The following is a 14,124-nucleotide window of genomic DNA, read 5'->3' as shown; positions in this document are numbered from 1 at the left end:
ACCGTTGTCCGTTAGTTATGAACCGTTAAATAATTTAAACTTGTTAGAACCGGTGGAAATGGTTATAAATCCACTTGAAATTGTTAACAATAAAAATGTTGATATTTTTTCAGAAAATACATCTCTTATTTCTGCCTCACATGGGGAACTGCTCTCTAAACGTGTCGAACCCAATCACAAAGATTCAGTCCAAAATCATCTGAGTGTCCAAACTACTGCGTTAGAGCATCCTGTTGTGTGCCTCTTTTACCAAATCACTTGATGCTGTTGACGTGATTGAGGGACACCAAGATCTCATATTGCCCTTTGGCAGATTGAGGTGGCTGACCAGCAGCAGATCAGAGATATCAATAAAGAGTGGCACATTGTTATTTTTTCAATTTTCCTGTCATGGAAACTGACAGTCTTAAATAGGCAGAGGTTTGAGAAGGAGAGCGACTGGGGGGTGGGCACTCATGTGCACTCCTTCCCTGAACTTGCATCTTCTGTTCTTGGCCTAAAACATTTTAAATGTGAGAATAACAGCATGGACCAGATGTAATCAATTTGTTCCTATAGCTCGTCTCAATGAGTTAATGAGAATCACTTCAGATTATTGATCCTGCCTGGCTCTCGTTCTTGGGGCAGGGCAGGGACATGCAGACTCCCCTGCTCATTCCATCTTCTGTTGCAAAAGTGGAACTGCCACTTCCAGAACACTAACATGGTCTGCTTGTTATTCGTCTCCTAGCTTGCTTTTTAAAGAGGTAAGCAGATAGGTGTCACTACGTATTTGATTTCAAGAGATCATTCAGGTATTGGATGAAAGAAAACATTCTCTTCTCAAGTTCTGAATAGTCACCCAAGAGATTCCAAACACATGGCACAGATAAATTTAAAAACAGATGCATACACACATTACATCCATATTTCAGTGTGACACGTGTGCCGCACAGCTCACTTCCGTGTTTGAAAGTGAGCATTCTAGTTGCCTAGAGACAGAAGTAAACAAAAGTATCTTGGTGACAGAGTGCTAAGTCTTGTGGAACCAATCTGCTGGTCTTCATGACAAATGGGGTAAAAAAAAAATCTTGTGCAGCATTCCCCTTTTGATCTGTCCCTAGAACAAAGCAGAGTTGCTCCTCCAAGAACTTCATAATCAGGTACTGTTAGTTTTTCTTTGCATTTTAAAAACACCTGTCAGGCAAACTAGAACAATGAATGTTTAGAGCTGAAATATATGTTGCATTCAGTTACATGAGAGGTTTTGCCTAGCTTGGAGTCAGGCTATTGTAGAAAAAAATTAGTAGGCTGTTTTAAATATGCTGCTTTAAAACAACAGATAAAAGTATAAAGGTAAAGGTAAATGTTTAGTTTATATTTGTATTTATATTTATATTCTCAAGGATTGTATATATCATGCCTAGAAATGGGAACAACTGTCTTGTGCATTATCCTGGTAAACCAATGCTAGGAAATAATGGTACAGAATTTATACCACTTGTCTATGTTTACATTTCTTTGGCTCTATGTTTAATTGTTTTTAATGAAATTATAGCATAAATAGGGCATGTCTTTTTCTGATTTTGTCCAAGCTTTGTAAACCCAACAAACTGGAATTTTCAAATCATTTCTCCAGTATTTGGATATCTCCTGTAGATTGCTGAAATAATATATGTAGTTTTGGCCCGAACCATAAGCAGCTCATGACCAGATAGGGGATGCTTGCATAGAAATCTTGGGGTGGGACTCCCATCTACTCCAGTCCATGAGCTGTCCCCAGTTCTATGTATGTGCTGGCCAACTCACTAAAAGCATATTACAACAACATATGCCAGATGTTTAATAAATATATTATGGAAATTGCTGGAATTGCCAATCAGAAACTGCTATGATATGCCAACTTTTTCACATAGTACAACTGAAGGAGAAAGAGAATGCATTGGTGAACATTTTTCCTAAAGTGAGAAGTGCTTTTGTTACATGCACTACAGAATTTGTCGGTAATTTTCCTGAATTATTTAAAGAGATAATGTGAGAGGAAAACATTGTGAACTAGAACTGTAGCAGGATTATCACTGGCAAAAATTCAGAAATACTTCTAATGTTTTGGGTTGAGTAGCTTAGAAGGGTTTGGTAGATGACCTTAAGAAACACATTAACAAACTGCTGGGGCAGAAAACACATTGAAATCCTCCTTTTACTAATTATAAGCTATTACTTATACTTTTACTTATGCCTGCCAGGCATAATTCCCAGTGTCAAGTTCATCAGTGTTAATTTCAGTGGTGGATTGTCATGAATTAGAAGGCTGGCATGTGCATTTCTTGTTACACACCAGTCATGTGAAGTAGTGTGCAACAGCAAATGCACACCATGGCTTTTTAACTTGTGGTTATTCACCACTGAGATTTATACCAATGGGTTTACATTTGGATCACAGCCATTAGACAGCTTACAGTTCAATCAGAAGATCATGTACAGTAACATTAGCTATCAATATTATTATTGCTAATAACCATTTCTTTTCCATTTTCAGGGTTCCATACCAGCTCACAGTAACAAGGAAAGCAATAATACATACAGTTAAAACAACAGTAAAAAAAATCAAACTGGTCTCCAGTTATTCTGTTATAAGCCATGGAAATGGAATGATGACCTCACAGCAACACCATAGAAACGAGGATGGGAGTTCTAAGCATCTTTCAGATAACAGCCTGATAACAATTCTGAATAACAGCCTGAGATCTAGCTCCATGTCTGCTTTTGGTTTAGTTCATTTCCAGAGGTAAGTAAGATAGAGTAGTTAAACTATTTCTGACTTTTGGACAGTTCAGCTATCAGTTCTCATGATATTTAATTAATTTTGTAACAGTGTTCATTATTTTAAGTATTTTCTATAACCTATAAAAATTAAACAGGTATAAAATAACTTAATTATGCCCTTATTTTTTATTATTTTTTGTTCTTTATATAAGATCATTATTTGAATTAAGCTACTGCTAGTAGTGATGACTAAGATCATGGCCACTGGTCCCATCACCTCCTGGCAAATAGAAGGGGAAGATATTGAGGCGGTGACAGATCTTATCTTCTTGGGCTCCATGATCAGTTGATGACAGCAGCCGCAAAATTAAAAGATGCCTGCTTCTTGGAAGGAAAGCGATGACAAACCTCAACAGCATCTTAAAAAGCAGACACATCACCTTGCCAACAAAGGGCCTCATAGTCAAAGCTATGGTTTTTCCAGTAGCGATGTATGGAAGTGAGAGATGGACCATAAAGAAGGCTGACCCCCGAAGAACTGATGCTTTTGAATTGTGGTGCTGGAGGAGACTATTGAGAGTTCCCTGGACTGCAAGGAGAACAAACCTATCCATTCTGAAGGAAATCAACCCTGAGTGCTCACGGGAAGGAGAGATCCTGAAGCTGAGGTTTCAATACTTTGGCCATCTGATGAGAAGAGAAGACTCCCTGGAAACCCCCTGATGTTGGGAAAATGTGAAGGCAAGAGGAGAAGGGGACAACAGAGGACGAGATGGCTGGACAGTGGCATTGAAATGACTAACATGAATTTGACCCAAATCCTGGAGGCAGTGGAAGACAGGAGGGCCTGGCGTGCACTGGTCCATGGGGTCACAAAGAGTCGGACACGACTTAACGACTAAACAACAGAAGTACCATAGTGATGCCATATCAAGAGCTAGAGTTCTGATACCAGAAATACTTATATCTGTTTTTGTAAAACACCATATACATAGAAGCCTCTTTATAAATAAATAACTAGTGGCATGCTAGCCTTCTTATTAAAGTAATACCTTTATTATGCCAGCCCCCCAAAACAGAGAAAGCACAAACTTGTAAACCACCCCAAGCAGTGTTCTCACTAAGTTAATACACCTGAGGTTGTATTTACCTAATTTTCAGACCTGCTAAGAACCCGATGATTTTTATTTGATAGGTAAAACCATAGAATTCAAAGAGGGTGTACTTTCCTTTTCACGTGACTGTATGTTGTAGAGTCAAAACCCAAGAAGAATATTATTGTGAAAAGATGGCATTAAAACCTGGTTTAAACTTAACTTACTTTATAATTCATAATTACATGAGTTGACATCACCGTAGCTAAATTTAATCTAACCAAAAGTAAAAGACTGCTGATCTGGATACCTGATCATCTGCATAGGCTTTTCTGCAAGCCATTCATCGAAGTCTGTTATGTATTGCATGGGTTTCTGATGTGGGCTACAATTAGTGTATGAGGGCTCCATGCTTAGCAGTATTTTCTGTTTTCCATTCCAGGTAATACGTTAAACAAAAATGACAGCAGAAAATACCACAGAACTGGTTAAACACCTTGAAAAGTAAGTCAGACACCCTCTCACTTTTCTGATAATAGAAATTTCTCTGATAGATAATGCAAACAAGACTTAATTTGTGATTTTAGTCATGGTTACAGTAAAGAGGTTGCCAGGAACACGGCCTATTTAAAGCATTGTGCTCAAATAATGAACTCTAGTGTAACAAGTCTGCATTCAGTCCCCAAGAAAGTCTATTTGCTATGCTGCAAAGTCCTTAGGTCTTCCCCTAAATTTATACACAGCTTATGTACAGTATATTAGGGTCACCCAAGGCATTCTGATGCCTGACATGGAGCAGCAAATGGTACTCCCACAAATCAGGGTGCATAGTACCCAATGCCAACCAAATTATTGGTATTTTTGCCACGCAGGGCAGAAAATCCCATAAATACCTTTCCCCATCATTGGAAGCAAAATATGAAATTAAATTACTAACACTTTGCTGGCCTTTCATGACAACTAGCATCTGCTGGCTCAGGCAATGTCTCATTTTGCCTACAGACAGGGCTGGCCCTGAAATTTATGCACCCTCTCTAGTATCTTCACAGATCCAGAGAATTTAATTGCCTTTTTTCTCATTTCAGCTTTTACTGATTTACAAAACTACTTCCAATCAGTACTTTCACTGCTTCCCCTTATCTTTTTGGTTCCCTTGCTCACTCTTCCCCACCCTGCCCCCGCCCCAGTTACTTTTGGAAAAATTGCATCCAATTTGGAAATTCTTCAATTGCCTTTTATATTAATATTCCACATATTTTTGTAAACTTTTCCAAAAGGTAATATATTTCCGTAAAAGATCATTACAGAAATGTATGTGTTTATCATTTTCAGACAAATAAGTCAGAACCAGCTCCATTGTATACTCATGATTATGATTATTTTCTGACAAATGAATCTCAGAATAACTCATGCCAATACAAAAGGACATCCTTTAAATCTCTTTTCAAGGGTCTGAGATGCTTTTGGCAGTGCAACATATTTTAAGAGAAATAAGACATTTAGAACTTAGGCATGACTGATTAAAATGTGATTGGCCACAAAGGAAACCTTTTACACTGATTTTCAAAGCAATCTTGAAGCATTCCGGTACAGGAAAAGATTAATCATACCATGTTCTGAATAAGCAGAAGTGAATACAGTACAAGAGAAAAGCACCCTGGTCTGAGCAGAGCCGAGCAGAAGGGAAACATTTTGAACTGGGGATGGCTTCTTAGGATGCAAGGTCCCTGCCGTAGGTTACCATTTACATTCTCCTCCAACAGAGACTTCACAAGGTCAACCAGTATAAAGGATTTGTCACTGAGGGTACAGATTAATGCAAGCACTCACTCTTAACAGATATCTTCACACTCCTCTTAAGGGATGTAATTAGTAGAATGCAGCCAAAGAGAAGAAGAAAAGTATCTCACAATATATTCTCGAAGGCTTTCAAGGCCGGAATCTGATGCTTGTGTCAGAGCCCGAAAAACCCACAACAACTATCTCACAATATTTAATGACAGAGATTGGAAAAGCTATACTTGGGGCTCAAAATCTCCAGGCCAGCATGGGATTCTAGGCAGTGCATTATTTAAAAACAAATAGATTTATTGACTGAAATCCTGTTGCATAATATAAGCCAGTTCGTAAGTTTCAGTCTATGCCTCACCAGTAAATAAGAAGCCTCCATTGTAATTCCTGTGGGCACCTGAGTGCATCTATGGCAAGCCAATGCATGCTCATGCCCCCAAGAATCATGACAAGACTCTTCGTTGACTGGAAAGGAACAGATTGAAACCAACAAATTTGCCTACATTACGCAATTGGATTTTGGCCATTATGGCATAAACTTTCATGCAAATGTATGCCATGATAGGTTGATTAGTTTCTATGGCACCATAACATTCTTGTTTTTGCTGCAACAGGCTACTACATAGCTTACATAGCTAACTTTTTTGAGGTTTTTTTTTACAGTCAGGTGGTAAATGTGAGCTGCATTTTTGAAAAATAATAAAGTATTAGATTTTTGAGAGGTTACTGTTTTATTTTGTTTTTGTTTTTTTGGCATGATGAGAATCTGATTCTCTTCAAGAGAAGATTGAAGGAGTTTGATAGCATTTATTCCTTCTTGCTCAGACAGGAAGGCATCAATGCAAAAGAGAGATGATTAACTTGACAGGGTTCCAGTGGCTTGAAATAAGGTCCCTTGGCCCCCAGGATCTGCTTGGAATGAAACACTTGTGTGCTAGTTCGAAGGCTCATGTTGTTGACACACACTTCTTAGGTCCAACTCATTTTTAATAGCTCTTTCTGTTACCTCTAACACACACAATTGAATTGGTATCATAAATAATTTGCTTTATGGCAAGTGAGACATATTGTGATGAAATTGTTCAAGGTACTCAGTCTTCAGCCACTAAAACCTCAGAACGGTGAAGTCATATATACTCAATTCCATGTAGTGCTAATATCAAGTCCCCCGAAGAATTACTATGACTTGGCACTCGTCCTGCCCGTTGGAAGTCATGCTCAGAGACAGACAGACTGTTCTGGGTTTATAGAAGGCCGCAATTTATTAGGGCTACAAGCATTAATTTTTTCAATCAAAGCCCCAGCCACACAAGTGTTACGGATAATTTATCATATTCTGCTGTTAGACCATCAGGCCATAGTGATTTATTCTTCTTTGAAACTTTAACATAAATTGCTACTTGATGAAATGGCTTTTCTAAAAAGAAAAAAAATAGTTGGTGGCTTGGAGACTTTTCATGAGAGGTTTCTTTTGATTTCTGGGAATTTATTTATTTTTAAAAAATAACCTTCTAATATACGTACTCTTGTAATTAGTAACCCTCATTTTTATTTTATCATTTATACGGGCCATTTAAACTTTTCACCGGCAGGGTCTGGGCATCATCTTCTTTCTGGTACGTATATACAGAGGGGGCCAATAGTCTGCATTTTCACAAGACAGAACGCCTGCAGTACCTGGCTAATTTCACTGTGCTTTTCATACATCATTTTAACCTGCTAAAAACATTGCATTCTGTTCTCAATTGGGCCACAATTTAAAGGCACTACTTGCCCATTTTGCGCTTTGTATTGGTGTTTTAATTTTAGTTGGCCACTCTGTGACTCTGTAAGATAGAAATACCGGAAAGAAATACTTTGTAAAAAAAATCACAAAATTATATAAATTTAGGACAAAGAATTAATAACAAAGAATCTTATAATCAGACAACAGTACATGTCATGATTGGAATGTACATAGGCCACTGAAATTAGATCCTTATTTTCAAAAATTTACACCTGTGACGTTTACCACGTGGCCTCTGCTTGTTTCCCCATACAAAGGGCTTATGCTATGTCATCCCACCAGCAGATACCAATTGGGACGTTCCCTCATTTCCTCATTGCCACCAGTGGATTTCCTTTATCCATACTATATAAAGAACTTTAGTCAGACACTTGTCTGGTTACTACCCACGCCTTCACCCATGGAGACAATGTCCCTCGCCACCTGTGAATCAGTCCCCTCAGTGCCACTGTCTGTGACACATTCTGGCCACAGTTTCTTCCAGGCTGAGTTCAAGGTCCTAGTTGTGACATCTTGCCAGGCCTTGTCAATGAGTCTGACGCTGTGGAGGACATTGAAATGTGTCTTCCAGAACTCTTTCAGGGTCAAGGATGTCTCCTCAGTGATATTGAATCACCTGGTGAAGAGTGCCTTTGTGTACAGCTTCTTGAAGTTGCTGATCACTTGCTGGTCCATGGGCTGCAGAAGAGGTGTTGTGTTGAGGGGGAGGAACTTGACCCTGATGAAATCCTCGTCAATGTCATCCACCAAGGATGGGGGTGTGCTGTAGTGTTGTTCATCAGAAGAAGGCACCTCTCAGGAATCTGGTTGTTGGAAAGATATTTCTTGACAGTGGGTGCAAATACTTCATAGAGCCATTCCATAAACAGCTGCCTTGTCATCCAAGCTCTTGAGTCGGCCCTCCACATGACAGGCTGTGTGGCTTTGTTGACTTTCTCTTGCTGGAATGGGTGAGGAGTCTGGGAGTGGTACACGAGCAGAGGCTTGATCTTTAGATCGCTGGTGGCGTTGGCACAGACCAAAAGGGTCAATCTGTCCTTCATGGGTTTGTGGCCTGGCAGTTTCTCTTCCTCCTGGGTGATGTAGGTTCTCCTGGGCATCTTCTTCCAGAACAGCCCTGTCTCATCACAGTTGAAGACTTGCTGGGGGAGGTAGTCTTCTTCCTTGATGAATTCAGCAAAGTCCACCTTGAAGGCTTCTGCAGCATCATGGTCAGAACTTGCAGCCTCCCCATGTCTTGTAATGCAGTGGATGCCACTTCTCTTCTGGAACTTTTGGAACCACTCCTTGCTGGCTTTGAATTCTTCTTGCACTGCACTTCCAGAGGGATTTCTTTCCATTAAATCACGGTGCAGCTTTTTCACAGATCATGGCTTCACTGATGCTGTCCCCTTTCAGCTGTTTCTCGTTGATCCAGACCAGTAAAAGTTTTTCCACTTCTTCCATCGGGGTGGCCTGTTCTTTGTTAGGATTGTGACTCCTTTTGCCACATCAATGTGTTTCAAGACATCAGTGTGTTTCACCATCTTTAAGATGGTGGTGATGGTTTGCCATTTGGTATCCCGCAGCCAGTTCAGTGATACGCATGCCATCTTCATGCTTTTTGATGATTTCTTTTTTTTCTTTCAATGGAGATGATTTGGGGGGGGGGGCTTTGCTCTGTTATTTCTTTGGAGCTGTGACTATGGTTCAGCTCACCACAGTACACAAACCCTAAAAGGCACAGAATCCAGCAACCATTATTCCAGCACAGAACTCTTCATCAGAAAAAGAGAGCATAGAGGGGGTGGGGTAGAGAATTGAGTCTAAACTGCATTTTACAGCCTGCTTACACCAACAATCAGCAACCATTCCAGCACAGATCTCCTCATCACAAAAAGAGAGCATAGAGGGAAAGAGAGATAAGACAATGGGGGGGGGGCTTGAGTCTAAAGTAAACTCCGTTTTAAACTCCTTTTTAAACACCCTGCATCAACATCCAGCAACCATTATTACAGCAAACAGATCCCCAAAGGGAAAAAAAAGACTTTGGAGTCACATTTTAAACCCACATACAGTACAGGTACAGTGGTACCTCGACTTATGAATGTCTCAATTTGCAAACAATTCAAGTTACGGACGGCTCCATTCGCAAAATGTTGCTTCAAGTTGTGAATGGAGCCTCAATTTACGAACTAAAAAAAACCCGCGGGGAGGCGGGGAAAGTGCGCAATTTGAACTTTCAGTTGACTGTTGGCCAGCGAAGAGGTTGCTTGTCTGCAACCTCGCTCGTCCCAGCGGTTAAGTGAGTGGATAGGGAGACAGTCTGGAATTGCCTGGTACAGTGCACTGCCTGTACTGTACTATATGGACTTTTTTGTTTTTTTGTTTTTTAAAAAAGTTATTTTTTTATTTTTTATTTTTGGATTTTTGACCTTTTTTTTAAACAGAGAGACTGCCTGTTCTGGGTGAGTACACTGTATTTATTATACTGTACAGGGATTTTTGCAGCTTGGTGGGGGGGTTATGTTTCTGTGCCCTGATGGGTCTTGCAGTGCGGATTTAAAATGTGAAAAGTTGACTGTAATATTAAATTAAAATTAAATGTGAAAATTAGACTGTAACTTTAAAATGTAAAATTTATTTATTTATGTTTGCATTCTGTGGCTTCTAGGGTTTGTGTACTGTGACCTCTCTGTTGTTTTAAAATACTGTAACTGTAAATCTTATACTCAAACATAAGTAGCAGGTAGATCTAATGAAGATCCTTATGGCCACAGCCTCCTGAGAACAGTGTGTGAAGGCATAGAACAACAGAATGCCTTAACTGGCAATTCATGGTGGGATTGCCATAGGTGTTCAATAGCATCATAGAACTGCCACAACGCTGATAACCCTACAGTAAATTATCCCCATGTAATGTGATTATCCTTGAAGTCTTTCTCTCACATTAGTGCATTCTTTCTAATGAAAATACATCATCCATTTGAACATCTTGACATGGATAGCAACAATGATCAGAGCTATGCTTGTGAAATGGATTTTCCCAAATTTCTTTCCCGCATTCAGCTCCAGGTCTTTAAAGCTGCTCCAATGCATCAGGAAACCTCTTGGGAACAGAGGACTGTAGCTGGAAGTAAGGGACCAGTACAAACCATTTATACACCAGTTGCATGAGCAGAAATATCTGCCAGTCTTCCTACAGAACCACTGATTCCCATCCATCATCATCTCCATTCTTCAGATCCATTACAGCATCTGTGTTCTACATTGCTTTGCTTAACAGACAAAGAACTGCAGCTGAAGGACCAAAGGCCTGCTAAAATTAAAACTTGTATTATATTTATACTTGTTTTGGTTCAAATGAGAATTTCAACCTAATGAGGGTTCTGGCTAGAGTTAGGATATATCTCTATATCTTCTGATCATAAGGAAAATTACATTGAAAGAAATATCACTTTCTCCCCAATGAGGCCAACCTATTGACAACCAGAGCTGCATTGTGGTTTGTAGAAAAATGACTTGGGACATGTTTTGTCTTAATATTTTGACTGGGATTAAATAAAAATCCATCAAAGGCAAAAAGTAAGAGATTTTTTTCTGGATATTTTTTGACCTGTTTTTTTTTTTTTTTTTTTTAAGGATGCAAACGGCTGAAATGTGGGGATATTGTTTATAACTATGTAGAGGATGCCTACCCAGCAGGTCTGGTAGCATTGGGATATTGTTATGTGCCATCAAATCAGTTCCGAATTGGTATAACCCTACAAATTACTGAACTCCCAAGGGATCTGTCCTTAACAGCCCTGCTCACATCTTGCAAACTAAAGGCACTGGCTTCCTTTTATCAAGGTATTGCATATCATAGTCGGTCTTCCTTGTTTCCTGCTGCTTCCAGTTTTTCCCAGAATTATTGCTCTTTTTACATCTATATGGATACTACAACAAAATTGGTACATGGGAGTTAAGATCTGCAAACTGCTTCAAAAGGTTTGTTTTCCTGAAGTTCACAGCAAATGTGTCGGGCAGAATCACAAAGTTTCTCTAAATAAATACATGGGCATAACTTTATCCATAAGTGTGACTATTCTGAGTCCCTTCTGACTTCTTTCTGTGTATGTTTAATAACATGATTGCATGTCTGGTTTTATATAATATACTTAAATTGTTGGTTTAAAATAGATGGAAATGTTACCATTTGTATTGTTGCATCAACCCAAAACCCCAGCAAGGAATTAGGGCCACAGTTTTCCTGGCATCATCTAAGGAAAGATAGGCTCCCATAGAAGTGACCTTTCTCTTTAGGCAGGTGGCTTTTCCTTAACGCCTGGTGGTTTGAGAGGGGTTTTAAATGGGCTGTTGCGCTCTGTTGTTTTACATGTGTTTTAATACTGATCTTAGTTAACATTTTAATATAATGCTTCTTTAATTCTTGTTTAAATATTTGTATTACTGTTTTTAAGCATTTAATGATGCAAGCCGCCTTGGGTCCTTTAGGGGAAAAAGGCGGAATAGAAATAAGCAAGTAAATAGTTAAGTAAATCAGCAAACAATCAATCATTTGAGTATATGGGGTGAACTCTTCTTGCTTGGCATAAGAACATTCATGCAGCTCTGTCCTTCCCTAACCAGCAAATAAAAAGTCCCACCCCAAAAAAAGCCAGTGCACAGCCCCCCATCAGGAATCACAGAAATTTGCCAGGTAGGTAAAGTTGTAAATTTCCTTAATGCTAAGTGAGAAGATTTCAGCCCTTATATTACATAACATATCTGGTTATGAATACTGTACTGCTAGGTTTTTCACATACAATATTTTCATCCTTCCTTGCCACTACATCCTTATCAACTTTGATCAGAAATCCATAAACAATCTGCTGAAAAGTGTGTTTCCCCCCCCCCCCAAGCGCTGAATTTATCAGTCCACCCCATATTGGATTGTAGGGTCTTGCAAACCAAATAGGATTGTTGACAGACAACAATATGCAGCGTGCTATAGGGCATGTGTGTAAAAGAAAAACAACTGAATTCTAAGCTGCCTCTCTTATTTTACTTTGCAGTCACAGTTGGGCAGGATAAAACATGGCTTACCTATAACTCTGGGTCTTCTTGTCTTACATGGTTACTTCTTGGTCAGGACTGCTAGTCCGTCTTTCCTGCCGGCAATTCCAAACGTTTCTGGGAGCAGGGTGAATTCCCTTGAAAACCGGTTGTCTAATCAGGAGAGGACCACCGCTGTTCTTCTGGATCAGGCCTTCCGGATCAAAGATGACATTGTTTCTTACCTTCAGGGAACTAAAGGCTTTCAGCCCGGGGAGGCAGCTGCACGTCAACTACTGGAGAACCACATACAGATCATTACCAGCATTGTTAAAAAACTGAGCCATGATATAGAGGTACTGTTGCTGTGTTTGGTGTTTGTGGCTGACAATTTGTTAAACCTCTAGTTTATTCAGTAGGAATGTATTTTTCAGTTCCCTTTGTGTTTCCTTAATATTAAGTTACTCATAAAATATGCATAGCTTTGGTCTCCCCAGGAGGCAGCAGGCCTAGCCAGCTAGCTGTCAGCATCTGCCTTGCATCCTGAATGTAAAGTATTTGCAGTTCATCATTAGGCCAGGGAAATCCTCGAAGGAGAGATTCTGACTTGTGGCACAGATATGCCTATCCCACCCCCCATCCCAAACTGAGGACAACATCAAGGATCTGTGTTAGAATCAGCTCCTTCTTACGTAACTCATGGGTGAACTTGCTAGAGTTTTGAAATGCCTTCAAAAAGTGTATACGTAGGATTTGTTAGTTATGCAGTGGTTTAGCTCATGAGTATTTTCAGAAGACAATCCAGAGATGTAATTTTAATTTCCTCACCTTTGTCCCTGTGGTGCAAGAAACCATGTGCTCCGAATACTACATATATATATATAAAGTTTAATATTCTGCTGGGCAGGGAAAAACACCATCTTTGTATATTTGAAATGTGCAGATCCTGACAACTGGGGCCCTTTTTGCCCTTTAAAAACTCAGAGCATCTTTACACAAGATGGAAAATGCAGTGGGGAAGAACTGTAGTGGACTATACCACTTTAGATTGCCAGTGGGGTAGATTGCCAATGCATTAGTTTGCTGTGCACAGGAAAATATTTGTGTACAGAAACATCCTGTGAGTGATCGCACACGCATACATACACTTGAAGTCTAGCATTAGAATGCTCCACAATTTTACCACCTCACTGTGTGCACTATGTCCCTAGGATTAAATAGAGAGATTAACAGGGAATGTGTCTTTCTTCACAATGGGATTTTCTCAGAAATATGTGCTATATCAATTAGACTTGAAAATTAAGCCCACGTATATCTTCCAGTCAACAATCGGAAGGGCATGCCAAATGCAGAAAGGAAATCACATGCTATGACGACCAGGAATGTCTCACTACTTAGAAGAGCATCTATTTAAAAAAATTGTGCCAAGTGAATAAACTAGCTTGAACCTCAATATGTAAACAAGCTATTTAATTTGCAATTATCCTGCCATAATGGAATTTTACAAGCAGCCCATTTGTAACCTTCCATGTTCTCCCACTACAACCTCCATCTTTTTTCTTAGCAGGCAAATTTATTAAGGTGAGAAAGACAAAATAGCAGTGGAACATCTTTTGATTGGAAGTCTTGGGAATATTTACTCTGGGATAGAAATGGGAAGGCCTGGAAAAAAAACACAGAAAAATTGGGGAA

The 14,124-nt window shown here is 39.5% G+C and overlaps 1 protein-coding gene across 1 annotated transcript in view; it reads left to right on the top strand.

Moving 5' to 3' along the window:
- The first annotated feature begins 1,010 nt into the window (after positions 1 to 1,010).
- The window catches only part of FAM81B (family with sequence similarity 81 member B), a 30,913-nt gene continuing 17,799 nt past the window's right edge, over positions 1,011 to 14,124 (top strand). The window contains exons 1-4 of the mRNA XM_020793213.3: positions 1,011 to 1,142; positions 2,519 to 2,767; positions 4,282 to 4,343; positions 12,530 to 12,788. Of these exons, the coding sequence (XP_020648872.3) occupies positions 4,300 to 4,343; positions 12,530 to 12,788 (303 nt within the window). The 5' untranslated portion in view covers positions 1,011 to 1,142; positions 2,519 to 2,767; positions 4,282 to 4,299. The remainder of the gene's footprint in view (positions 1,143 to 2,518; positions 2,768 to 4,281; positions 4,344 to 12,529; positions 12,789 to 14,124) is intronic.

This window comes from Pogona vitticeps, chromosome 2 (assembly GCF_051106095.1).
Source record: "Pogona vitticeps strain Pit_001003342236 chromosome 2, PviZW2.1, whole genome shotgun sequence".
NCBI lineage: Eukaryota > Metazoa > Chordata > Lepidosauria > Squamata > Agamidae > Pogona > Pogona vitticeps.
This window is presented reverse-complemented; position numbering and strand designations above follow the sequence as displayed.